At 42.3% G+C, this 26,076-nt stretch overlaps 1 protein-coding gene across 1 annotated transcript; it reads right to left on the bottom strand.

Moving 5' to 3' along the window:
* Positions 1-980: 980 nt before the first annotated feature.
* LOC135517705 (gelsolin-like) lies at positions 981-22,384 on the bottom strand. Its single transcript, XM_064942238.1, has 17 exons — positions 22,275-22,384; positions 19,811-19,998; positions 17,377-17,531; positions 12,910-13,071; positions 10,744-10,893; positions 10,143-10,232; positions 9,703-9,835; positions 9,061-9,149; positions 8,528-8,743; positions 8,124-8,257; positions 7,688-7,778; positions 6,186-6,356; positions 3,385-3,559; positions 2,911-3,026; positions 2,626-2,703; positions 2,444-2,504; positions 981-1,769 (listed from the first exon to the last, which is right to left on the bottom strand). The coding sequence occupies exons 2-17, from the start codon at positions 19,989-19,991 to the stop codon at positions 1,609-1,611; spliced, it is 2,163 nt and encodes a 720-aa protein (XP_064798310.1). The 5' UTR covers positions 19,992-19,998; positions 22,275-22,384; the 3' UTR covers positions 981-1,608.
* Positions 22,385-26,076: the final 3,692 nt, after the last annotated feature.

The raw sequence follows: 26,076 nt of genomic DNA, 5'->3' as shown, positions 1-26,076 counted from the left end.
AGAATCAATTTTGATTTTAAATTGCTAGCCTACCACGGCCAAACCCTCCCCTAACGATGCTGGGCCAATAGTGATACAGCCCAGAATCGAACCGGGGTATGTAGCGACACCTCTTGCATTGAGATGCAGTGCCTTAGACCGCTGTGCCACTCGGGAGCCAGACTACCTGAGTCCCAATTAATGAACTTGCTGTATCCTACTGAAGATTAAAAGCCTAGCTACAATATCAAATACTTAGATGAGGCCTAACCAAAAGCTTTCAACCTATTAAAAGGCACTCAGCATATTTATTTTACCAGAATGCCTTACCTACACAGGCCTGCCATGTGGGTCACTCACTCATTTATATATAGGCCTACCCTATAGGCTTATTCCTCTCTTGCAGAAAAACAGAAAGCTTTCAGCACTTTGTTTCTCTATGAACCTTTCTCAGTTTCTCATGAAGTCCCCGTAGGCCTGTACAGCTGTGAAAGCGAATGTATAAGAAGCTTTCATGTCATTTCTTCGAGCCATGGCAAGCAGCAAACCCTTTTCACTTTCCCGAAGAGTGGCGGGAAAGATCTGTCCGCCCAGGCTCCCGCGAGACTGGCTGATGAGCAGTTCGATCAAGGTCACCCTGTCAATCATGCCAAGCGCTCTGCCACTGTAGCTCTACAAGCCGGAAGAAGGAATTCAGGCAATTCTCCTTAGCCAAATGAAGCGTAGTAAAAGGGTAACATTCTCTTGGCGTCTTCCTTTTTTAAAGTATCCTAGACGGCTACTATGGTTGTCTGTTCTCATAAGTTAAATACGTTTTTTCCCCCACCATTTGACCAACTTCAGAAGACAGAGAAATGTTACATGGAAGAAAGAGGTTGTACTGATATTAAAAGTGTGAAACTGGTCTGCTGTCATTCCTGTCCGTGTGGCCTCCTGTCAACATAGAAAATGTAGGCTACCAACATGTTCTTATTTCTACCACAGTCCACAGAAGACAATCCTTTTAAATACTAGGAATTTATTTAAAAGCCATCTGTAATAGCATTTCAGAATAATCAAAAAATAATGTAAAAAATATATCATGTATTTCTTCAGTTAGATACACTACTTATACAAGGGCATGTGGACACCATTCAAATGAGTGGATTTCAGCCACACCTATTGCTGATGGATGTATCAAATCGGATGTATCAAAACGAGCACACAATCTCCATAGACAAACATGGACCAACTCCATATTACTGTCCATGATTTTGGAATGAGATGTTCGATGTGCAGGTCCACATACTTTTGGCCATGTAGTTTATCTTGTTAAAATGAGGCATGCATCACATATTAAGACAAAGTGCAAAAATTACCTTTTGGATTCAAAACACTAGGCCTACTGGAGTGAGAAGGCTCCCAAATATATGCTCTAACAGGAAATTTAAAAGCATGCTAGGCAGACATTTCATACATCTTTAAAAACGACAACATTATGTCATTTTTTTTCAAGCTAGAGTAACAGAGCGGTGCAATGCACTGGTACAGAATAGAGGCAGAAACTCCCAAACAGCAGTGCATGGGAGTGGCAAGGGAATGGGTATGGGCAAGTGGCAGATCGGGAAGGGGGTGGGTGGAGTTATGCATTTAGAACGCTGCACGGATTCTCTCCAGAGGGTCTGTTTCCCACATTTTGGGGTCCCAAGCCTGGAACCAGCCAGTGAAGGTTGGGGGTTCTGCCCCCTGTTTGATGGTGGAGATGGGCAGCCCTCTGCGTCCAGAGGGGTCTGAGTCCACATAGTCCTTAGCTAGAGAGGGAGATAGAGAGAGGGATGGGGAGAGAGAGGGGGAGAGGGAGAGAGGGGGAGGAGAGGGGGAGAGAGAGATGGGGAGAGAGGGAGGGGGAGAGAGGAGAGGGGGAGTGAGAGAGAAGAGAGGGGGAGATGAGGGGGTTGGGGGGAGAGAAGGAGTGGAGAGGGAGGGAGGGAGGGGGAGGGAGGGAGGGAGGGAGGGAGGGAGGGAGGGAGGGAGGGAGGGAGGGAGGGAGGGAGGGAGGGAGGGAGGGAGGGAGGGAGGGAGGGAGGGAGGGAGGGAGGGAGGGAGGGAGGGAGGGAGCATAAACATTATTCCTGTATATTGACAGTCCAAGTCTCTAGTTAAAGAGAGAAACCAGAAATACAGTACTGTTATGTTATGTCACAAAAGGAACTCATGCTTTGATCTAGAAAATATTTTTATGAAGGCAACAGAAAGTGCAGCTTGAACCATAGGCTGAAACCAATTTCAAGTTCAACTGTATGCAATGGTGAGCGTCGGACGGAGAAAACAACCTTTTACAAATATAAAGGTCATCCTTTGTTTATATAGGTAGATACAATGAGCGTCATAAGATAACTCATGTTCTTCTTAATCAGTTGTGACCCCCGTCTGGATCCTAAGTAGGGGCCACTGTAAAAGTTTGTTTCTCTGCGTGTTCTCGTACCTATTTTGGGGGCTCCAGACCTCTCTTCCGCATTCGCATCGTTACCGATCCAGAGGAAGATCTGTTGGGAGGCCACACATGCTGTTAGCTTGTAGACTTTCAGATTCACTCTGCATTGTTTTTTGAGAGCAGAAGATGAACAAGCTTGTGAATTATGATTATGATGGGGGAGCGTCACTCACCTGGTCCCAGGTGTCCAGCAACATGACATCATCAGTGGCCAGGTCAGACTGTTGGAAGTCTCCAGGAACCTCTTCCACCTGGTGATTGGAGGATTAAAATACAGCACTGTGGAACATGGGCACATTGGACTTTTGCATTGTAGTATTCCACATTGTGTTACCTATGCAATGTTCTCTCCTTCTGAGTGACACTGAATTTCTCATTGGGGGTTGAATTGAGTAGTTATCTATTTATCCAAGCGAGACACTGCGATAGACACACTCATCAACACTCCCATCACTTACACTGAGGCATCCGGTCTTGTTGGAGCAGCCAAACAGGCGTGGAGGTTTGACCATGTTCTGCAGACCCTTGGAGGTCTGGTACTCCTTCTTTCCTCCCAGGGCAGACCAGAACCCAGCTAGGACAGGTAAGACCAGCATAGATTAATTTCATTGGTTCTTTGGAACTATGATGTTTTGTTGTGATATTAGCATGTGTGATGTTATCTCTTTCCTGTGTTGTTTTAGGGGCACATTTCAATTGTCTAAAGTTGTTTCCTCTCCTTGTAACCTTTCCTTCATCAACACTGATCTGAAAAAAAGTTAGATAGTCAAGCAAATACATGAGAGGAAGCCACCACCAAATAGCCTTTACCTATCCTGTGATTTCAGCCTTGTGTAGATGAAAGAGATAAGACAAGAAGAGGAAGACACGTTGGACTATCAAGATGCACCCCACTAATACAATAAAGATGGAAAACTACATGGAATCCTTACCTGGCTCCTTGCCCTCAGACACATCACTGGCACTGCCACCCAGGATGCCCACCACATGCTTGGCGGCGGCCATTTCCTCCTCGCTGGCGCCCACCCCCCTCCACACAAACATGGCATCGGGAGATTTGAGCACAAACACGTCATTGGCATTCAGGAAGGAAGCGGAGGGCTCTACCTGACAGGGAGAAAAAGACAAGAGGTGTTCAGAAGTGGTCTGGTAAAATTATAATCCTACTTCTTATCCTACACTGTTTCTATACTTCTACTATTTTATAGTCTTAGATGTTCTTCTAAGGGCCTGTCAATCCTCCACCCACACCGATGGTCATTATCTCAACTTGTTATTTCGTTTGTAATTGATTCAGAAGGGTGTTACAGCATAGCGCTGTGGCGGTTTCGGTTATTGTTCTCACGGTATTCACATAAACACTTCAGTATCACCAGGCCTCCGAGCCTTTGGAACATCTACATTGACAAAAGTCTAATAAAGCAATTTAATACATGCAGTAACAATAAATCCATTCTTTATTTTAGGCAGGTCTAAAGAAACATTATGATATGAAGAAAATGTATTTCCGAAGAACAGAATATGAGTTGGCCTCCTCTTTGTCTGGCTATGCGCCATGCCATAGGCTGTAGGCTTGTTTATTTAGCAGATAAATTACGCTTATAAGTACCATGTCATTATTTTATATTATATGATTTTATAGTAAGAAGAATATAATGGAACTTAGCTGAATAAAATAAGAGAGGATATTTTTCCCATTCCAGAACGAGTGTGCAGATGAAGTGGCTAAATTGAGCATAAAAGTGCTAATTTGAAACAGGTCCTATAAGCTAGATTTAGAGTTATTTGGCATCTTTAGTTGTGAATGATACAAACCTTAGAACGTTGTAGAAATCAAAACATATATGGGCTGCATGATGCGACTATAGTCTACTGATGATTTGAGAAAGTCGCAAAAAAAGCATGCGCTCTGCTCCTTGCCTCAGGCTGCAGCTGTTCTCTCATCAAGTGATCCTATTTTCACCCATCAGACTATTCTCAATGTAATCTTATCTTTAATAATATGTCAAATCAGTTTTGATTTAGAATGGACCATTTTCAAAGGGGCAGGAACAGGGGAAAAACGACGTCATCCATATGCACTCGAATAGCGAATGGAGGCCACTTTCCCACCTGTTCGTTTTTCAATTATGCCAGGTAGGCTGCTCCGGTTATTTCACCTCACGCATCAACCACGCTGGGCTACAGGTTATATTGCGACCAAACTCCATGCCATGGGCTCTCCGACCCTGTTCCTGCAGGTACCCAGTGCTTAATTTGGGAAACCAAGTGAAATCTGTTCTGAAACATCAATAGCAACTAAATATATTTCATTAAACTGTTGCCAGCCCCTCTCTCTGTGCACTCGAGAATGGAATGAAGGAGAGAGGGCATGAGATGGAAACGCATGATGATGAGATATTCTGTAGCTAAAGGTAATGTGACAGCCTATTAATTAATTTAAAATATATTTTTTAAATCCCTATTACTAGGCTATTCCAAATCAAATACAAATTCACTATACTTGTAGGCTAACTCTATAAGCCGCCCAGCACAATCAATGATCCAACAGCATGGCCTAGGCCTATTCAGTACGTTCTCTCCCAGACTCTGAAATAGGACGTTTGGAGCATAGAATAAGGTAACCAGTCCATCCAATATGCATAACAATACAGTCCACAATCAAAGGTGATTACTACAATTAGTTTAATTTTGAAGTATATTCTAGATCAATTATGTACGTAGGACATCTTAAATCTGTTTTTTATATGTTTTATATGTCTGACATGCGCAATATGTGATAGGCTATGTATTGTGTAATGGCACAATCAATATTTTAATTTCGGTATTATTTTGGGCATGGGCTCATATATACATAGGCATATGCATATGCATAAACTCTAATATGCATTTGGATGTTTTGAATTAATCATCACCTTAAGAAGCCATTTGTCAATTTGGTTGTGTGAAGATTTAAAACAACATCCACAATGACCATGTTTTCTTTCTGTTTCTTTCTTCAAATTGATCATCACAGTGAGGTGAGTTTTAAAAGAATGATACTGCGTTGATAAGTCTTTGATGTGATTCTCAATTGCATTTGCATTGATGTCAGAGTGGTTAGAAGAACAATAGAGCCCTGAGTACCAGGCCATTAGGACCTAATGGAGGGACAACAGAGCCCTGAGTACCAGGCCATTAGGACCTGATGGAGGGACAATATAGCCCTGAGTACCAGACCATTAGAACCTGATGGAGGAACAACAGAGCCCTGAGTACCAGGCCATTAGGACCTGATGGAGAGACAATAGAGCCCTGAGTACCAGACCATTAGAACGTGATGGAGGAACAACAGAGCCCTGAGTACCAGGCCATTAGGACGTGATGGAGGGACAATAGAGCCCCGAGTACCAGACTATTGGCGACCTGATGGTCATTAGCGAGATGGGTACTACCAAGCATGTCCAGAGTGCATAAAAGGAGATTACCGTTACTCAGCGGTCCCGTGGAATTTTACTGCAGTCATGACACATGACTGCCAGTGTGGCAGTAAAATGATTAACCCAACAGCCCTAGTTACGGGTACAGGTATAACATTCAAAGTCATATTAATTCAGATATATTCATATATTCAGTTATTTGCATTTCATATTTTCACATATATTTTCTTGTACCCATAAATAATATACCCCTGTTGAACCCGACCAGACTTATCTGTTCCTCTCCCTCACACATAGACACACTGAGAACTCACCTCTACAGCTCGTGTAGCGCGGGTGGAGGACTGCCGAATGTGGAAGAGTCGTGTGCTGCCAGTGCCCGTCTGTCCTCCTTTACGAGACGTTCCTCCAATGTGGACCATCATGGGCTTGCCCTGGAACAGACTCATCAGGTGGGGGGGTTCCTGGCCCTGGGTCACACGCACCTGTAGGGGGAAATAGACAAACATGGACGCACAATGATGTAGATTAAGAAAAAACATTCTAAAGTGATGGGTCATTCTGTTGATTTAATGAAAATTGAGGCAAAGGTTGCTTTCCTCAATATACCGAACTGTCACGGTGTAACATTATATGCCAATTTGGTGGTACCCATTAAAATGTTAAACACAAAACTGCTTGAAACACCCAACTGGAAGCCAAACCAAGAGTGATTGCCCTCTGCTGGTCAGTATCAAAACCTTTCCACACAATTATTCCGTCTATAAAGACAGGACAAAGTGCATAAGAGACTCAATAATATGACCTCGTTTGCTAGAGACTGGATACCAACGCAGCAGCTGCCTTTGGCAAAAGATCATACATGCACAGGCAAACTGGATGCAGTCTATCACAGTGCCATCCGTTTTGTAACCAAAGCCCCATATACCATCCACCACTGCGACCTGTATGCTCTCGTCAGCTGGCCCTCGCTACCTATTCGACGCCAGATCCACTGGCTCCAGGCCATCTATAAGTCTTTGCTAGGTAAAGCTCCGCCTTATCTCAGCTTACTGGTCACAATAACAACACCCACCCATAGCACGCGCTCCAGCAGGTATATCTCACTGTTCATCCCCAAAGCCAACCCCTCCTTTGGCCACCTTTCCTTACAGTTCTCTGCTGTCAATGACTGGAGCGAATTGCAAAAATCGCTGAAGCTGGAGACTTATATCTCCCTCACTAACTTTAAGCATCAGCTATCTGAGCAGCTCACCGATCGCTGCAGCTGTACACAGCCCATCTGTAAATGGCCCATCCAACTACCTACCTCATCCCCATATTGTATTTATTTTATTTTTTTGCACTTTTGCACACCAGTATTTCTACTTCCACATCATCACCTGCGCATCTATCACTCCAGTGTTAATTTCCTCAATTGTAATTACTTCGCTACTATGGCCTATTTATTGCCTTACCTCCTTACTCCATTTGCACACACTGTATATAGATTTTTCAATTGTTATTGACTGTACTTTTGTTATCCCATGTGTAACTCACTGTTTTGCTTTATCTTGGCCAGGTCGCAGTTATAAATGAGAACTTGTTCTCAACTGGCCTACCTGGTTAATCATTTTTTTATAATTTTTATTTTATCGGCGTCATGAACCACAATAAATGCAACGGCTTGACAACCTTTGAACTATTGACTGAAAGTGCTTTGTCCAGTGCCCTTACGAATAAAAATGCCACACCGTCATAGCTATTGACTGTGCTGTGCTATTGACACGGATTGCGTTGGGGACAGGAAGATGAGCTGGAGATTAAAGAGACCCACCTGAACAGGGGCTCCTCCCATAGAGTCATCCAGCTTCACTGTCATGAAGGCAGAGGCAGCCAGCTCATCCTGGGTGCACTTCAGCCCCTGCCTGATACACACACACACACAAACCAACAAACATGTTAACCACACCGTATTGGGGCCTTCCAACAGGTACCTAATATGGGATAAAAGTATTGAGTCAGTTTGCCATGCTCATTTCAGATACATTTCAGATACAGGACACGTGGAAGTGTTTCAGAATATTCAAGAACAGGTTCGGGTTAGGTAAAATGCCCCCTTTGTGTAATTGATTTGTTGTACACAAACCTGGCGTCGATGTCATTTGCACTGTCCAGGTGCACAGTAGATGATTAGTCATTTGCACTCACTAGGTGTAAATAAATGATGTCATGTTTACAGCATAGTTGTGGATGATGTCATATGTACTGACCAGGTGTAGATGATGTGCTGCTCCCTGCCTCCCAGTCTGTAGCTGTAGAGGATGAGGTAACAGTCTCCTCCATAGAACTGGCCATAGGAGGAGGGATCCACAGCCACTTTATCACCATCCTCAACACGCCAGATCTGAAACCAAAGCAATAGTTAGGGGTGCTCAATCACAATATCATTTTCAATGTTTATGTTGCTGCCCTGATTTGTTCTGAAAGTGCCCAGCACTGCTGACTGAGTTCAGGGGTCTGAAACGTTCGGGTGGTGGGCCAGATCCGGCCCACAAGCCGATATAATATGGCCCGTGGTTGTCTATGTAAATATAAACAGACAGACCCTGGGAAAAATTAGTTTGAGACCCTTGACTTAGTTATTTCCATTGTAGTCCAGTATTATGTGTTTTACCTGGACTTTGCCTTTACCATCATCCACCATGCCATGCTGGGCGGCCATGTTTTTGTTGGAGTGGAGGGTGGAGGCGTCGAAGGGCACTTGCTCCACCTTGGCAATGCGGCCGATGCTGTAGGCCTTACTGGGACCTGTGGTCTGGTCCTTGTCCTTCCAGTCACTGAAGAACTGCTTGAAAAGAGTGGTCTCGCCTCCTGCTGGAAGTACCTGGATCTGCAGGGCCGAAGAAGAAACGCACATTTTTTTTGTTTGCCATAAACCACAAATTCATCTCACGTTCGTTCCAATAGCTGAGTGACAAATGAGACTTGGAATTATGGTTTTGTGAAACTATTAATCTTTCTTTATATTTAAAAATTTAAGTCACTTTTTTGTTTGTTGAAAATGGACATGGCTAACAACATTTGGACCATTTCCATTGCCTGAGCAAGACCTAGGAATGGTCCAAATGTTTTTTCAAAATGAAACTTCCCGTTATTCCATCAGTGTACCTGTGTCTTATGAAACTTCCCGTTATTCCATCAGTGTACCTGTGTCTTATCGGAGTAGCCCTTCTCTTTGATGAACTTCTGGGCTGCTGACATGGCTGCTTTACGTTCCGATGTGTTGGCCTTGGGTCCTGTGATGGGGAAACAGACAGGGATGCTGAATTATCAACCTAACAAGACTCTAATTATCAACCTAACAAGACTCTAATTATCAACCTAACAAGACTCTAATTATCAACCTAACAAGACTCTAATTATCAACCTAACAAGACTCTAATTATCAACCTAACAAGACTCTAATTATCAACCTAACAAGACTCTAATTATCAACCTAACAAGACTCTAATTATCAACCTAACAAGACTCTAATTATCAACCTAACAAGACTCTAATTATCAACCTAACAAGACTCTAATTATCAACCTAACAAGACTCTAGAAAAAAAAACAGACGATCGCGAAAACAAATACGTAAAGAGAGAACTCTGAAAAGAATGCTGTAAAACATTACACGTTGAGGTAGCCATTTATGCCCCGAAACTATTTTTGACCAGACGGCGCCGTTTCCCCAGAAGTTACATATTTTCCGATATAATCGACTTGCCTCGTCGAAGTGCGTCACATAACGATCAATATCCTGGCAAATGTTTCAAAAGCTAGAGTGGAGAGGAGAAGAGTAGCCTACCTTTCCATACGAAGACGTTCTTGTCCACTCCATTGTCCAGGATGTAGCACTCCTCAGCGGTCAGCATGGCCTGTTTGAAGGGGCTGGAGGAGGCCACCGACGACGACTTCATAGAGCCAGAGGCATCGGAGATCTACAAAACACAGGGATTAGATATCAACAGACACATACTCATCCTGTACATATGTTGACAGTACTCCCTTGAAACGCAATGTGTTCTTCTCTACGGATTCCCAATGTATAAATAAGGGATCAATATGGAATCAACAAATAGATACAACATCAAAGATCTACAATGTACATCAATAAGCTTGAGAGATCAACAATACGTGAGAACTGAAATGGATAACCCCATAATCAAGAGAAGAGAACAATGAGATAAGAACAATGACAAATCACGATGCTGATGCTAAACAGCAAAGAGCAGTAACATCAGTTACCATGTAGAGGGCACCCTTCTTCCTGTTGGAGGTGTCCACCTTCTCATCATCGGGTGTGCCAGGGGGGATACTGGGTTTGGGCCCCAGAGCCTATAAGGATCCAACATGGAAGATTAGCTTCATACAGAAACACAGAGAATCCTTGTTCCTGGCCCCATACACATGCATGGCCAGTCTCTCTTATTCACGTTATCTATCTCTCTCCCCCTTTTTATTTATCCTTTTCTCTCTCGTTAGTCTTAGAGACAATTGCCATATAGTTGTTTGGGGGGGGGGGGGGGTGGCAGTTTAGCAAAAGGCTAAGGCATAGAAGTGGCACAGGGTACAAAAAAAGGCATTTGTACCCATCTGCATTCCCACGGTGAAGGCGATTTCAATAACCAGGAAACGCCTAAAAAATGTATAGCGCCATTTTATGATATGTTATACAGTAATTACCACGTCCAATAATGAATATTTGAATGTTGTTTGGATACTGTACATGTATAAGTATGATTGATTTTCTCGTGTGTGTGTGTGTTGGTAGATGCATGCGTGTATGTGTGTGTGTGTGTTGGTACATGCATGCGTGTGTGTGTGTGTGTGTATCCCTATCCTTCACCTCAGTAAGTGCCTGTGGCTCAGCCCCATCCTCCACCATGTGGAGTTTGGCCCTGCCGTTCCTCTCGTTGTCCCTGATGTCAATGGCCACCTGGGAGGCCTTCAGACGCTCAAAACGGTTACACTCACTGCCACACCACTGGTAGATATCCTGAGGAAGAGGTAGAGTGGAGAAGATGAGGAACTAAAAGGTTTAGCTAGCTTTCCAGTGTCACCTAGTTACATGTCTTTTCGATGCCTAAGGGATCTATACGTGTATTGAAATTCAGCTATGTGATTTCTGGTGTACATCATTTTTGCTTCTCATGTTACTTAGCTATAGCCCTTCAGGCTTGAACTCCTATTCTGAGATGCCTAACTTTAAATGTTATGCAAATAATCATTGACGTCAATGCATGATTTACACAGAGATGTGAGGTGCTGTAAATATGTGTTCAGGTTAATGGTGATCATTTCACCAATTCTACCGACGCCAGAGTCCCTTCAAAGGTGTAGCCACATCATTTTGCTCATCATATAACTTAGCTAAAAGCTCTGACACTGGCTTTCAAATACCAACACCTACATCATCATTCAAAGGTTTTAGAACACCTACTCATTCAAGGGTTTTTCTTAATTTTTACTATTTTCTACATTCTATAATAATAGTGAAGACATCAAAACTATGAAATAACACATATGGAATCATGTAGTAACCAAAAAAAAAAGTGTTAAACAAATCAAAATATATTTTTTATTTAAGATTCTTCAAATAGCCACCCCTTTGCACACTCTTGGCATTCTCTCAACTAGCTTCATCTGGAATGCTTTTCCAGCAGTCTTGAAGGAGTTCCCAAATATGCTAAGCACTTGTTGGCTGCTTTTCCTTCACTCTGCGGTCCGACTCATCCCAAACCATCTCAATTGGGTTGAGGTCGGGAATTGAGGAGGCCAGGTCATCTGATGCAGCACTCCATCACTCTCCTTCTTGGTCAAATAGCCCTTACACAGCCTGGAGGTGTGTTGGGTCATTGTCATCATGAATAACAAATGATAGTCCCACTAAGCCCAAACCAGATGGGATGGCATATCGCTGCAGAATGCTGTGGTAGCCATGCTGGTTAAGTGTGCATTGAATTCTAAATCAATCACAGACAGTGTCACCAGCAAAGTACCCCCACACCATAACACCTCCTCCTCCATGCTTTACGGTGGGAAATACACATGCAGAGATCATCCGTTCACCCACAAAGCGTCTCACAAAGACACGGCGGTTGGATCCAAAAATCTCCAATTTGGACTCCAGATCAAAGGACAGATTTCCACCGGCTTAATGTCCATTGCTTGTGTTTCTTGGCCTAAGCAAGTCTCTTCTTCTTATTGGTGTCATTTAGTAGTAGTTTCTTTGCAGCAATTCGACCATGAAGGCCTGATTCTCACAGTCTCCTCTGAAGAGTTGATGTTGAGATGTGTCTGTTACTTGAACTCTGTGAAGCATTTATTTGGGCTGCAATTTCTGAGGCTGGTAACTATAGTGAACTTATCCTCTGCAGCAGAGGTAACTCTGGGTTTTCCTTTCCTGTGGCGGTCCTCATGAGAGCCAGTTTCATCATAGCGCTTGATGATTTTTGCAAGTGCACTTGAAGAAACTTTCAAAGTTCTTGACATTTTCTGTATTGACTGACCTTCATGTCTTAAAGAGATGATGGACTGTCGTTTCTCTTTGCTTATTTGAGCTGTTCTTGACATAATATGGACTTGGTCTTTTACCAAATAGGGTTATCTTCTCTATACCCCCTTCCTTGTCACAACACAACTGATTGGTTCAAACGCATTAAGAAGGAAAGAAATTCCACAAATTAATTGTTAATTGAAATACATTCCAGGTGACTCCCTCATGAAGCTGGTTGAGAGAATGCCGAGAGTGTGCAAAGCTGACATCAAGGCAAAGGTTGGCTATTTAAAGAATCTCAAATATAAAATCTATTTTGATTTGTTAAACACTTTTTTAGGTTACGATAAGATTCCATATGTGTTATTTCATAGATTTGATGGCTTTGCTATTATTCTACAATGTAGAAAATAGTAAAAATAAAGACTTTTTTTTAATGAGTAGGTGTTCTAAAACTTTAGATCGGTAGTGTAGGTCTACATTTCACTATGGCTGTACTGCGTAGACGAGTGTTACCTTTCCCAGGTCCACGATAAAGCAGTCTCCCTGGTTGAAGCTCGCCCAGGACAGGGCCACCTCTGTGGCTCGGATGGCCCGCCTCCCCTTGATGTGCAACAGGCGCTTCACGCTCATGTCATTGGTCACGACGTGTTGGAAGCCTGAGGCCACACCCCCTTGCTGTGATGGGAGGGGTCAAATTAGGTGAAAGCGTGAAGAGGAGATCAGAGTCTTTTTTTCCTGGTGGGTCTCTCGATAAACTAGGGTACCAGTGAGTGTTTCTTGTAGTGGACAACTGTTTGGAGATGTTACAAAGTCATTAGTAGTCATTTGCCTTTTTTTTCTCATGTGAATACATTAAGATATAAAGAGGTGACATAGATACATTCAATATAATACATGAGTTGAATCAAAACCTATGTTTAAACTACCTTTCTTTCCTTACATTTATCATACTGCTGTTTGTCATTATATCATATACTAAGCATTTAACAATTGAATTACACATCGAATGACAAAATCCATGATATTGCTGTTGGACTCCTTGTATGGCGATCTCGGAGGTGCACTGTGTGAAAAGAGTTTTCATGGGCACACATATCCCAAACAATGTATGGATTGCAAAATCAAATGCCTCTAACAGAAAGAATATTGTAACTTTAACCAGATGAATCAAACAAAAATCAATCCTGTCATTAAAGGGGTTCTTTAATTGTTACGCATAACAGTAGTTTGATGCGCATTTGATGTCTAGCTCTTTAGTTTCGTGGGGAAATTACTGTGCAACATCAGCCGATTCAGGAAAGGATTTTCTGAATGAGAATCACGTGATAAACAGCCAGTGTCAGTGGAGACCAGTCATTCAGGGCAGGTGGAGCAGAGCCTGTTTTGAGCCACATGTTTTGTATTGGTCTTGCCTGTTTTGCATCTAATTTTGGCATTAATACATGTCACATATCAGTTTGCAAACAATGTAAAAAATAAAAAATCTGAAATAGAGCGTAGACATTGTTAATGTTGTAAATGACTATTGTTGTCACGTTCTGACCTTTATTTCCTTTGTTTTGTCATTATTTAGTATGGTCAGGGCGTGAGTTGGGGTGGGCAGTCTATGTTTGTTTTTCTATGATTTGGGTATTTCTATGTTTCGGCCTAGTATGGTTCTCAATCAGAGGCAGGTGTCATTAGTTGTCTCTGATTGAGAATCATACTTAGGTAGCCTGGGTTTCACTGTGTGTTTGTGGGTGATTGTTCCTGTCTCTGTGTTTGCACCAGATGGGGGGGGTGTTGTTCTTCTTCTTCACATTTCTTGTTTTGTTAGTTTATTCATGTATAGTGTCTTTATTAAAGTACCATGAATAACCACCACACTGCGTTTTGGTCCACCTCTCCTTCACCAAAAGAAAACCGTTACAATTGTAGCTGGAACTGGCTGATTTTTTTATGGAATATCTACGTAGGTGTACAGAGGCCCATTATCAGCAACCATCACTCCTGTGTTCAAATGGCACCTTGTGTTAGCTAATCCAAGTTAATCATTTTAAAAGGCTAATTGATCATTAGAAAACCCTCATTCATGGGGACACTATGTCACCTCCAAGTCTAATTGTGGACTTAGAAAATTCTAGCCCCTTGCGTGATGCCATAGAGTAACATTAGAAGCGCCCATCCAAGAAGGCTCAAGGTCATTGGCCACAGATAAAATGACGTCAAATCGCGTTATATCTACAGTAGCTTTGATTGGACTGTCAATATCATACTTTCCAAATCTTAGCTAGCAGTCATCCTCATCATCACGAATCAAGTTGACAATCTACTGGCAAATCCTTTTTAATCCTTAACATATGAAGAGAAATGATGACGAGATATTATAGATTAAACGTATCGCTGCTCATCGGCCATTGGACATAAACAAATTCAACAATGAGTGGTTTGGAAGGAATCTGTGAGTTCAAGACAACTGGGAACTCGGGAAAACAAGCTACTAATGGGACAATAAGTTTTGAACTTTAATCCAATTCAGGAATTGTAAATGAGGAACTCAGGCCTCTTTCTAGAGCTATGATCTGAAGATCACTGACGAGATCATGATTTGACATTTTTTTCCAGAGGTCCCAGTTGTCTTGAAAGCACCATAAATCCAGAGAATGCCAGACTTTGATGACAAAGTTCGATGACGAAATATGCCCACGAAGCACCGCCGCGCTACCTTCCTGTGAGCACAGCACAACAAGGTGAGTCCAAAAATGTATTGTATGCTGTTGCATGAATGATGTAATATGCCAGGGAGATATGTATACTGTAGCTAAGAAAGTTATACTACGTGTATGTTGTGTAGTAAGCTGTTAGTAGCCCATTTGCCTCACCCTAATAATTTGGTCTATTTTCCCCTCTTAATTTTGCCTACTGTTCTGACTTGGTGATGCACATGTTTTTGAGAAATGTAATCATAGAATATTGTAAGAGCTTTCATTGTTTGCTTATATGCCCCCTTTATTTTTCCTATGATTCAGACTTGGTGTACAGGGAGAACACTGAATTCTATCGCTGTACATTTTAAAAGTGCTGAACAAATAGTTATATTGACTAGCGTCCGTCCTAGTTCGCTCATCAATGTCGATATCAAAATTATGGATTGCTTCTTATCCGCTCAGGGAAAGTTATTATCATTAAATAAACACACACAGTGATTTATTAGACATACAGCGATGATAAAAAAAGACTGCATGGGGGCTTTAATAGTTGAATCTCAATTGCATTTTCTTCATTAGTCGCATCCGCACTCCTTCTCAAAACCCATTGGATGAGAAGGTCAGAGGTCCTTCCCTGGTTTCCCCCATTCATCACCTACCTCTCAAAGCACATTGGGAGAGAAGGTCAGAGGTCCTTCCCTGGTTTCCCCCATTCATCACCTACCTCTCAAAGCACATTGGGAGAGAAGGTCAGAGGTCCTTCCCTGGTTTCCCCATTCATCACCTACCTCTCAAAGCACATTGGGAGAGAAGGTCAGAGGTCCTTCCCTGGTTTCCCCCATTCATCACCTACCTCTCAAAGCACATTGGGAGAGAAGGTCAGAGGTCCTTCCCTGGTTTCCCCCATTCATCACCTACCTCTCAAAGCACATTGGGAGAGAAGGTCAGAGGTCCTTCCCTGGTTTCCCCCATTCATCACCTACCTCTCAAAGCACATTGGGAGAGAAGGTCAGAGGTCCTTCCCTGGTTTCCCCCATTCATCACCTACCTCTCAAAGCACATTGGGAGAGAGGAGTGAAGGTTCCTCCCCTCAGGCTGCAATGCATTCATTTGTCGTTTTTAGACACAGACTTTGCCAGATATGAATATAAAAACAGATTTCCGTTTGCAAATCATAGATATCACTGTCCAAACTACAATTTAACTCAAATCATTTTAGGTTTCCACCATTGATAAGTCTTGGTTTTTCTTTTCCTCTTAAGGGAATTCAAAGCTTGTTGTCATGTGGCTATTAATGAAATTCCCAAAATGAGAAACAGATCCAGTCGGAGGAAGAGAGGTTCTCCTGAGGAAAACAGAGAACTTTCCATGGCATAGATGCAGCAGGAAGGAATGTTTTATGACTGCAGTGTAACAAAGGCCTCAGATATTCAGCCCGAGCTTCTCTCTCTCTCTCTTATGCTCTCTCTCTCCCTCAAGGACACAGTGTGCAACTCTAAAATAGAAGGACGTTTCCAGTTTCCAATGGTAAACAGAAATGGTACAATTACTGTGGCTTTTGTGGAAACATAAAACAGATGGTGAGAGGAACAACAAGGGGCAAAACTCTCAAACCCCATGGTTGTAGTATTATAACAGAGATGTTACTGTATTACAGGCCACTACGACCAACCCCTCTTGCTCTAACCCTTACCTTTCTAAAACCACTTCCTTATCATCAACTGACTGCTCTCATTCAAAATGTCTGCTCTCATTCAAAATGTCTGCTCTCCTTCAAAATGTCTGCTCTCCTTCAAAATGACTGCTCTCATTCAAAATGACTGCTCTCATTCAAAATTACTAATATCATTCAAAATGTCTGCTCTCATTCCAAATGTCTGCTCTCATTCCAAATGTCTGCTCTCATTCCAAATGTCTGCTCTCATTCCAAATGTCTGCTCTCATTCCAAATGTCTGCTCTCATTCCAAATGTCTGCTCTCATTCCAAATGTCTGCTCTCATTCCAAATGTCTGCTCTCATTCAAAATGTATGCTCTCATTCAAAATGACTGCTCTCATTCAAAATGACTGCTCTCATTCAAAATGACTGCTCTCATTCAAAATGACTGCTCTCATTCAAAATGACTAATATCATTCAAATGACTGATCTCATTCAAAATGTCTGCTCTCATTCAAATGACTGCTCTCATTCAAATGACTGATATCATTCAAAATGTCATTAGTGGACCATACATTGGAAAATAGTTGCTCTCCCAACTCATAACTGTCTGATTGTTAGTTGAAAGCGACTGACCTTGTACTTGATGCCAGACTTGAAGTAGCCCATGAAGGTGATGGACTCATTGTTCTGGACCTCTCTGAACTGGACCGGCCCTCCACCCAGGAAGTCATCCAGCTGCGTGGCAAAGATGGCCGCCGCTCCGCTCTCATCCTGAGAACACTCATCACCTGGAGAAAAGAAAGAGAAGAGGGGAGAAAGTGAGACATCATTGACAAGAGAAATTGCTAAAATCATGCACAGACCAAAGACTTGCTTCCAAGCATTTATTCAAAGAGTTCTCATTTGAACCGCGGAGTATAGTCTGGTGATGGCCTGTTTTGGTTCTGGACTATTCTTTAGAGATTGCTCCAAGCTAACGGAATGAGACTTCATGCCAAAGTTTACATACAAATAATGAGTACAAGAAAATGCCTATAGTAGAACTGGTTTGATCAGATCCACCAAGGTCCAGTCTATCCTTTATTACGGGTAAACGTTGCTGTGGTTGGGCCCTAGGGCTCCAACATGGGGTTAAACCGTGGTGGGTGGAGTTGTTTGCCATTTTGCATTGACCCCTCTCAGATCTCGAACGGGGGGATAGAGAATGTCAGATCTGTAATGCCAGCACCACAGTAAAGAAATTAAGCCTTGTTAGCAAGGTACCACATAAACACGTCCAGACCCATCTGTCTATTGTGAGTGGGTAATGACTACCCGGAACTGGTATGCCATGTGCGCGAGCACGGCTTGGCACGCACACTGGGTTCACTCTGGTTTGTCTTGATGTGAAGTCAAACTGACAAACTAGAAGTTTATAGCAGAGGAGAGATGGAGGGAAGGGAAGATGGCAGGAGAGAAAGAGACAGACAGAGAGAGAGAGAAGCAAGGAAATGAGAGGAGAGAGCGTTTTCTAATGTGATGTGGGCTTTCTTTGAAGATAAGTGTACTCGTATGTAGCCTACCATGCCCCCAAAGATCTTTAGCCAATTGAATTAAGCTAATAGACAAGACAGGAAAGCAAGAGGGCAAATAGATTTACACAAATACATTTCACACATGAGTGTGAGTACAAGGAAGGAGAGTTTCAACATCTCTGTTATCGCAACACAACATTGCCAAAGCATCATAGTGATGTGTTGCTGGGAATGCTTTCTCATGTGGTCACCTCACTTCAAACCAAGTGTGAGAAAACGGAACATTTTCTGCACAAGCAATACCTGCTATATATAGATTTACCAAAGTGTCTACATGTAAATTGACCACAGCTAAAGGGTGTTACTGGTTACACACATACACACTCTGAGAAAGTCACGTTTTCTACGAGTGTAACTCATGATTGGGAAAGAACACGACTTCCGCTCTTATTGAAATTCATATGGGTGTACTTCAGAGGAGGCTGGTAGGAGGAGCTATAGGAGGACGGGCTCACTGTAATGTCTGGAATGGAATCAATGACATGGTACCAAACACATCTAGCGCATGGAAACAACATGCTTGACTCGGTTCCATCGATTCCATTCCAGCCATTCCAATGAGTCCGTCCTCCTATAGCTCCCCCCACCAGCCTCCTCTGGTGTATTTGTCTGTGGGAATATCTATAACCCATCCATATGTCCATACTAGTCTGTCTGTGTCATGTCTGTCGGTGACCCAGATCCAATAACTCCTCTCTTTCTCAAAGTAACCATTGACCTAAGAAGACTGGAAGAAAGCAAGTCCTCCACTACATAGCTTTCACTACTACATAGCCTCCACTACATAGCTTTCACTACTACATAGCCTCCACTACATAGCTTTCACTACTACATAGCCTCCACTACATAGCTTTCACTACTACAAAGCCTCCACTACATAGCTTTCACTACTACATAGCCTCCACTACATAGCTTTCACTACTACATAGCCTCCACTACATAGCTTTCTCAAGTCCAGTCCATCTCTGATCAGTAGTTACTTTGAGGAATGTGAGTATTATCAAAGCATGTGAGCTGGGGGGGGTCAGTGACATTTCTTCAACATCTAAAGAAATGGCTGTTAAGAGCCATTGTGTGTGTGTGTGTGTGTGTGTGTGTGTGTGTGTGTGTGTGTGTGTGTGTGTGTGTGTGTGTGTGTGTGTGTAGTGTGTGTGTGGTGTGTGTGTGTGTGTGTGTAGTGTGTGTGTGTGTGTGTGTGTGTGTGTGTGTGTGTGTGTGTGTGTGTGTGTGTGTTGTGTGTGTAGTGTGTGTGTGTGTGTAGTGTGTGTGTGTGTGTGTGTGCGTGCGTGCGTGTGTGTGTGTGTGTGTGTGTGTGTGTGTGTGTGTGTGTGTGTGTGTGTGTGTGTGTGTGTGTGTGTAGTGTGTGTGTGTGTGTGTGTGTGCGTGCGTGCGTGTGTAGTGTGTGTGTGTGTGTGTGTGTGTGTGCGTGCGTGCGTGCGTGTGTAGTGTGTGTGCGTGCGTGCGTGCGTAGTGTGTGTGTGTGTGTGTCTTACCCATCCACATGTGTATGTAGTGGGAGGGGGCTGCGGTGGTGTAGAGGAGGATGTACGCGTCTCCTGTGAAGAAGTTGCCGTGTAGGGCCTTGGGGACTGGCCTCAGGTCCATGTTCTCAATACGCCACACCTGCAGCCCTGTCTCCTTCCCAGCGGCCACAAATTCCTTGTGGGACACCATGATGGCTCTGAGAGGAAGAGAGAACATGATCGTATCTCAATGTTCCTCAAAAATGGTGACAGTTTCTCATTTCTAACCTTTACCGTCACTGTTTTCATCATTGCATTGTCTGTTGTAATTTGACTGCATATACCATCTTTTAAATTCAAAAGACAGGCTTTTCAAGAGAAATGGACAAAGAATGAGAGAGAGAGAGCGACAGACCTGTCATAAATGTTGTTTGGGGAACCAAAGCTATTGCCTATCTCAACAGGACCTCAGGTAGGGTTTGTTAGTCTAGGGTTGTAGTAGTCAACTAAGAACAGTCATTACTGAGGTTATAAATACCCATGTTATCTTTTTTTTATACCTTTATTTTACTAGGCAAGTCAGTTAAGAACAAATTCTTATTTTCAATGACGGCCTGGGAACAGTGGGTTAACTGCCTGTTCAGGGGCAGAACGACAGATTTGTACCTTGTCAGCTTGGGGGTTTGAACTCACAACCTTCCGGTTACTAGTCCAACGCTCTAACCACTAGGCTACCCTGCCGTAATCTTGACCACCTAGTTGATCATTTTGTGAGAAGCCATTATATTTGAAGCCCTAGATACCGAAAACATTAACACAACTCTATATGTGAAAACGTGCTACTTCCTCTGAAAGTAGTGGTGGCCTACTACAAAGAAATTAGATTGGTATCGCAGGCACACAGGACAAGGTTATGGTGACATAAACCTGGCTTCAGTATGCTTTCTTTACATTTAAATGACACAAGGACGATGAGGGAGACTAATTTAAGTTTAAAATGACATGTTTTTATTTGGCTTATGTATGCTACGGGATACACATGGTATTCACTGTCCAACAAAATGCTTACTTACAGGTCCCTTCTCGACAATAAGAATTAATAAAATATAAGAAGAATACGAAACATAAAGAAAATGGTTCAGATTAAACTGAAAATAGAAGCAAAGATAATTATGAAACCACTACTTCGACTGATGCATTTCACATCAGCGATGTTATCGTATGATAACTGTAAAGCCAATCATTACACATCATTACACTGTAAAACCAAGTGTTTAGGTACTGAACACATAATTAACACTGTGAAGGTATTGAAAATTTAAATGAAAGCCTGCCACAGTGTTTAGATTGTAAACACCAGAACATATTTCTTTGCTGTGTGACTTTTTAATCACATGAACACAGTACAAGGCATTAGGATTTTAAACACTAAACACTGGGGATGTTGTTTGAACACTATGATGTAAAACCCCTGTATATTTGCATATTTCCCAGCATGCCTTTCTAGTGAACGTGAAAGATCACTTAGGAGATATATATGTTCTCCTGGTTGGAAACTGACTCGAAAAATCTGCATATCATGTTTAATCTTGCATTCTCAACACCTGTGTTTAAGATGAGAACACGTATTGGCAAATATTAATGCGTATTCTTTCAGTTTTAAAGACTGAGATTTAGGTTATAAACATGTAAAACCATGAAACATGTGACACTGTAGAAATAGTGCGCTCCTCTACCAGTAACCTCAGCTATCTGTGCTTGCCTGTGTATGAATTAACTGGCTGTCTGGTTCTGCTCGGACGAGAAAGACGAGTAACTATCTTTGCACTCAAATCAACAACACCTTGATATAATGCAAATGTGTTTAGGTGAGATATGATGACTATCTACTGAACATACATTTGGTTGTCACTGTGCGTGACCAAATATGAAAATACATTTCTCTCTCACACAGACACAGACTGAGAATCTGAGACACACGCACACAACTCAATGATGACACTTTTCTCTTCCAGGGAATGTGTTGTTTAACTGACGCAGCCTATGCCTGGAAATTATATCAAGCCTAGTAACAAGTTGTCCGTGCACGACTCTCTTTCACTATGACTGACCTATTTACACAACTGGTAAAATAAAGGCATTAGTATGGCTTTTAGACAACTACAAAAAGCAATAAGCAGTTGAAGAGATCATGTTTCAGTCGATTTCGGTTCAAATTTAGGCTACAAGAGAGGAATAGAGCGAATGCACGATCAGTCTCACATATGAATTCATGTGAAACTGCGCAAAACTGTTGAAGAATGAAGGCCAATCTTCAACAGGCCTACAACATATATTGCGCACGACAATTTTGACAAAACTCGATATAAATCTATGCGTTATACAGTTTCCATATGGACCTTTGAAGGGTTCAAACAAGAGGTCACGCAACAACGAATAAAAGTCAACCAAATTATAATTAAACATGCATTAATTAATATAAAAAGTAACTCACCGCTTGACAGATGTATAACGGAGGGTACGAGAATGTGTGTTGAGCGAGCAGATGTGGACGCGTATGCGACTTCTCTTCCAGAGGCAAAGAGCCTTGTTAATTGCTTGTGGGAGGGTTTAGCCGTTTATGGGAGCACCCTACTGACCCCCGCCCCCGCCCCCCCCACACACACACAGACACGCACACACACACGCACACACACGCACACACACACACAAGGAAGGAGGCTATGCAGCCAGTGAATGGTCAAGGACACAAGCATGTAATTCTCCTTCTGTAACCTTTCGACTTGATTGACTTGCAGCTCTTTGGTCAGAGCCAACTGAAACAGTACAGACAAACTAAATCTTATTTTGAGATAAAGGACATTGACATCATGAGCTGTTTCCTGGACAGGGGTAATATTTAGGCTGTGTTTGAGGGACTTCCCCTCCCACTAGAGGTAGCATACAGATTAGGACTTTGGGTAGCCTATAACCCACTAACCTACTAGCCTATAACCCACTACCTGTAATCCATCCCCCCCCCCCCCCCCACACACACACACACAGTAACCAGTTCAGTTAGTCAAACAAACACACAGAAGCCATTCCCCCAAATCAAGCCTCAAAGTATGTTACCAGCTCACACCCACTGACTCTCTCTCTCCCTCTGTATAAAGGGCTATAGGTGGAACCCAAAAGGATTCTGCCTGGAACCAAAAAGGGTTATGCAAAGGGTTCTATTGGGGACTGCCGAAGAACCCTTAAAGGTTCTAGATAGCTCCTTTTTTGTGTGTGTAAAGAGATGTTTACACACTAAGATTCCCAACGTTCACACTAGAAGTGAGTAATAGGAGAGATATGTGCCTTGCCCTGGTTGGGAAGTGCTATATAGCATGTGATCCTGTGAATGAGGGTATACAACCCACAGGAGGAGCAAACCCACACAAAGGCATGGTAAACTAAAACAGATGCTATGGGAAAGTAGCTGGTCAATGCCAGTAAGAGATTCTCAGTTCCCTGGCTCAACCAAAAGACAATCCTCTCAGACTGGCCTCTGAAGATACCAAAAACTCAAAGAGCTGAAGGCTTCACAGTGAAAGGATGACTCACCAAACTTAGCTCCAAATTCAATTTAACTTTCTGAGAACTAACTGTTCTTAAAGACTCCCTCATGATCTGCAGTGATTGCAGTCTGTCTGGTAGAAACTCCCTCTGAAGTTTATTTTTTATTTTTTATTTTATTGGACCAGTTGATTTAATAATGACCGGAACATTCCGCAAAATAGTCTGCATCAGCTTTTAACCATGGTCATTTCAGGACCAGTGAATTGCATTCCTATTCAGAAAGTCTGTGTTCAAATCAACATAACCCACATGCTGGTGATAAGAGATATTCTGCACAGAGATTTGATAGACTGATAATGGGTACATATGCAAATTCGACCCGTTTCAGTGAAACCACAGAAAGCGAATGTCCCAAAACAACCCAAAACATGTATCTACACAGCAACCAGCAATAGGGGAAACATCTGTGCTACTGTCTTTGTGTTTGATATCCGATGACAAGAGGAAGTACTTTTGTCTCTCACGATAGCCTCACTATGACAGTGATGGCTGCGGAGCTGTCACAGAGAAAGCTCACGGTCTTTGAAGCACGAGGGGAAAGTGATGTCACTGCAGGACTGAGTGGCAGTCGCCTGGCTGACCGGAATGTAGTGTGCCACACATTGATAGGACTTCCGTTCCCAAAAGGCACCCGAGTCCCTACATAGTGCACATAGGACTCTGGTCAAAATAAGGGACCCAGACAGGGAGTTGATACAGAGTATTACAGACCCTGAGGGACAATGCAACCACCTCACCACCCCGGCTTTAGGGATTTGCCTCGCTAAGCCACCCACTGTCTGCCATAATATGGTCCGATCGAAATACGCTCACACTTAATAAACGTGTTATTACACATCACTTCACAAACAGTACTGAAGCATGTGCTTGTTTGTAGCGCTGGTTAAGTAGCTAAAGCCTCTTGAAATTGATTTTGACTCAAAATGAACGTTAGACTTTATGACGAGTCCAACGAACCCAATGAACTTGAAAACCAGGCGTAAAAATGCTGATTTGTCTGAGGTTTAAGCCTTGGAACCATGGTAAGTAACATGACACAGTAATGCATATTCTGCATTCTCTTCAGGCCTTGACTGCTCAGACAGCAATGTGGCTTCACCGCAAGCACAACCGGATAAGTATCCCCCTCAACCAAGGACCACGCCGTGGAAGTGTCCAAAACGACCATGATAAGGATTTTTTAGATAGAGGGTCAACGACAATACTAAAGGAACACAGAGCAGGCGCATTTGCACGCGCACACACACATACACACACACACTCACACACACACACACACACACACACACACACACACACACACACACACACACACACACACACACACACACACACACACACACACACACTTCAGTTTGATCCTCCAGCAAGCAAACAGATAGCCAATGTGTCCTCAACTAGCTTCTACTTCTGACTGAAAGTCTGCCTATAATACATTCTCAGGCAGAGTATAGCGAATTCCATGCTTCTCTAAACTCTATGAATGAACCCCTTCATTTCACCATTAACTATGACCCATCACAAATCACTTTTCTTGATGTGATGAATATTAGGGACAAAACCTCCCTCTATAGATTTCTATAGGGAACCTACGGAGAAGAATACCCTCCTTAGAGGTGACAGCTTTCGTCTACTTAATAAAAGTACACTCAGTCCGCATCAGAAGAATATGCAGGTCCGATGCTTCTCAGAAACAGACCAGGGACCTCACACAAAGGATTAAGGAAACAGGGTACAAAGACAATTGGGTAAAACATGCCAATGATCGTTCTGAAGGACTAACACAGTTGGAAAGCCTTCAACCAAAAGTTAAAGAAAAAGCAGAACATGTCCCATCATGCTTCACCCAACACTCACCATTGGGGAAGGCATTTAAGGACGATTATCAGGAAAAATTGACTCACAATTGAAACCCATTTTTAAATGTCCCCCACATATATGGTCTTTTGAAAGACCCCCGAACGTGAGAGACATTGCGGTTTAAATCTGATTACCCTCCAGAGAAAAGGGAAACTTTCTTGGACAAGGTTCCGGAGGGTAATTACAAATGTAGCAAATGTGCTCAATGCAAAAATAAAGTATGAGCTGTTTTTATGTGTATAAATGATGTAAAAAATGTATGAGCTGTTTTTATGTGTATAAATGATGTAAAAAATGTATGAGCTGTTTTTATGTGTATAAATGATGTAAAACATGTATGAGCTGTTTTTATGTGTATAAATGATGTAAGAAATGTATGAGCTGATTTTATGTGTATAAATGATGTAAAACATGTATGAGCTGTTTTTATGTGTATAAATGATGTAAGAAATGTATGAGCTGATTTTATGTGTATAAATGATGTAAAAAATGTATGAGCTGTTTTTATGTGTATAAATGATGTAAAAAATGTATGAGCTGTTTTTGTGTATAAATTATGTAAAAAATGTATGAGCTGTTTTTATGTGTATAAATGATGTAAAAAATGTATGAGCTGTTTTTATGTCTATAAATGATGTAAAAAAATGTATGAGGAAATGTGTTAATAAAGCTTTTCCAAAAGAAACAAAATGTGCTCATTGGAGCTTCACGTATAAATGTAACTCATTTACTCACCCCAGCACAGGACAACGATTTAGGATCAAGGGCCTGATTACGTGCATGTCCACCAATGTTATTTCCATGTTGACATGTCTTTTACATAGGGAAAACCC

The sequence above is a fragment of the Oncorhynchus masou genome, chromosome 3 (assembly GCF_036934945.1).
Source record: "Oncorhynchus masou masou isolate Uvic2021 chromosome 3, UVic_Omas_1.1, whole genome shotgun sequence".
In the NCBI taxonomy this organism is placed as follows: domain Eukaryota; kingdom Metazoa; phylum Chordata; class Actinopteri; order Salmoniformes; family Salmonidae; genus Oncorhynchus; species Oncorhynchus masou.
The sequence above is the reverse complement of the archived record's forward strand: the minus strand, read 5'-3'. Positions and strand labels throughout refer to the sequence as shown.

Excerpts from the sequence above, each read along its gene's own strand:
- LOC135517705 (XM_064942238.1), bottom strand. The coding sequence starts at position 19,991 with ATGGTGTCCCACAAGGAATTTGTGGCCGCTGGGAAGGAGACAGGGCTG. Across the intron at positions 13,072-17,376 it reads AGTCTGGCATCAAGTACAAG|CAAGGGGGTGTGGCCTCAGG; the intron begins GTCAGTCGCTTT and ends CTCCCATCACAG. Across the intron at positions 10,894-12,909 it reads TTATCGTGGACCTGGGAAAG|GATATCTACCAGTGGTGTGG; the intron begins GTAACACTCGTC and ends CCTCTTCCTCAG.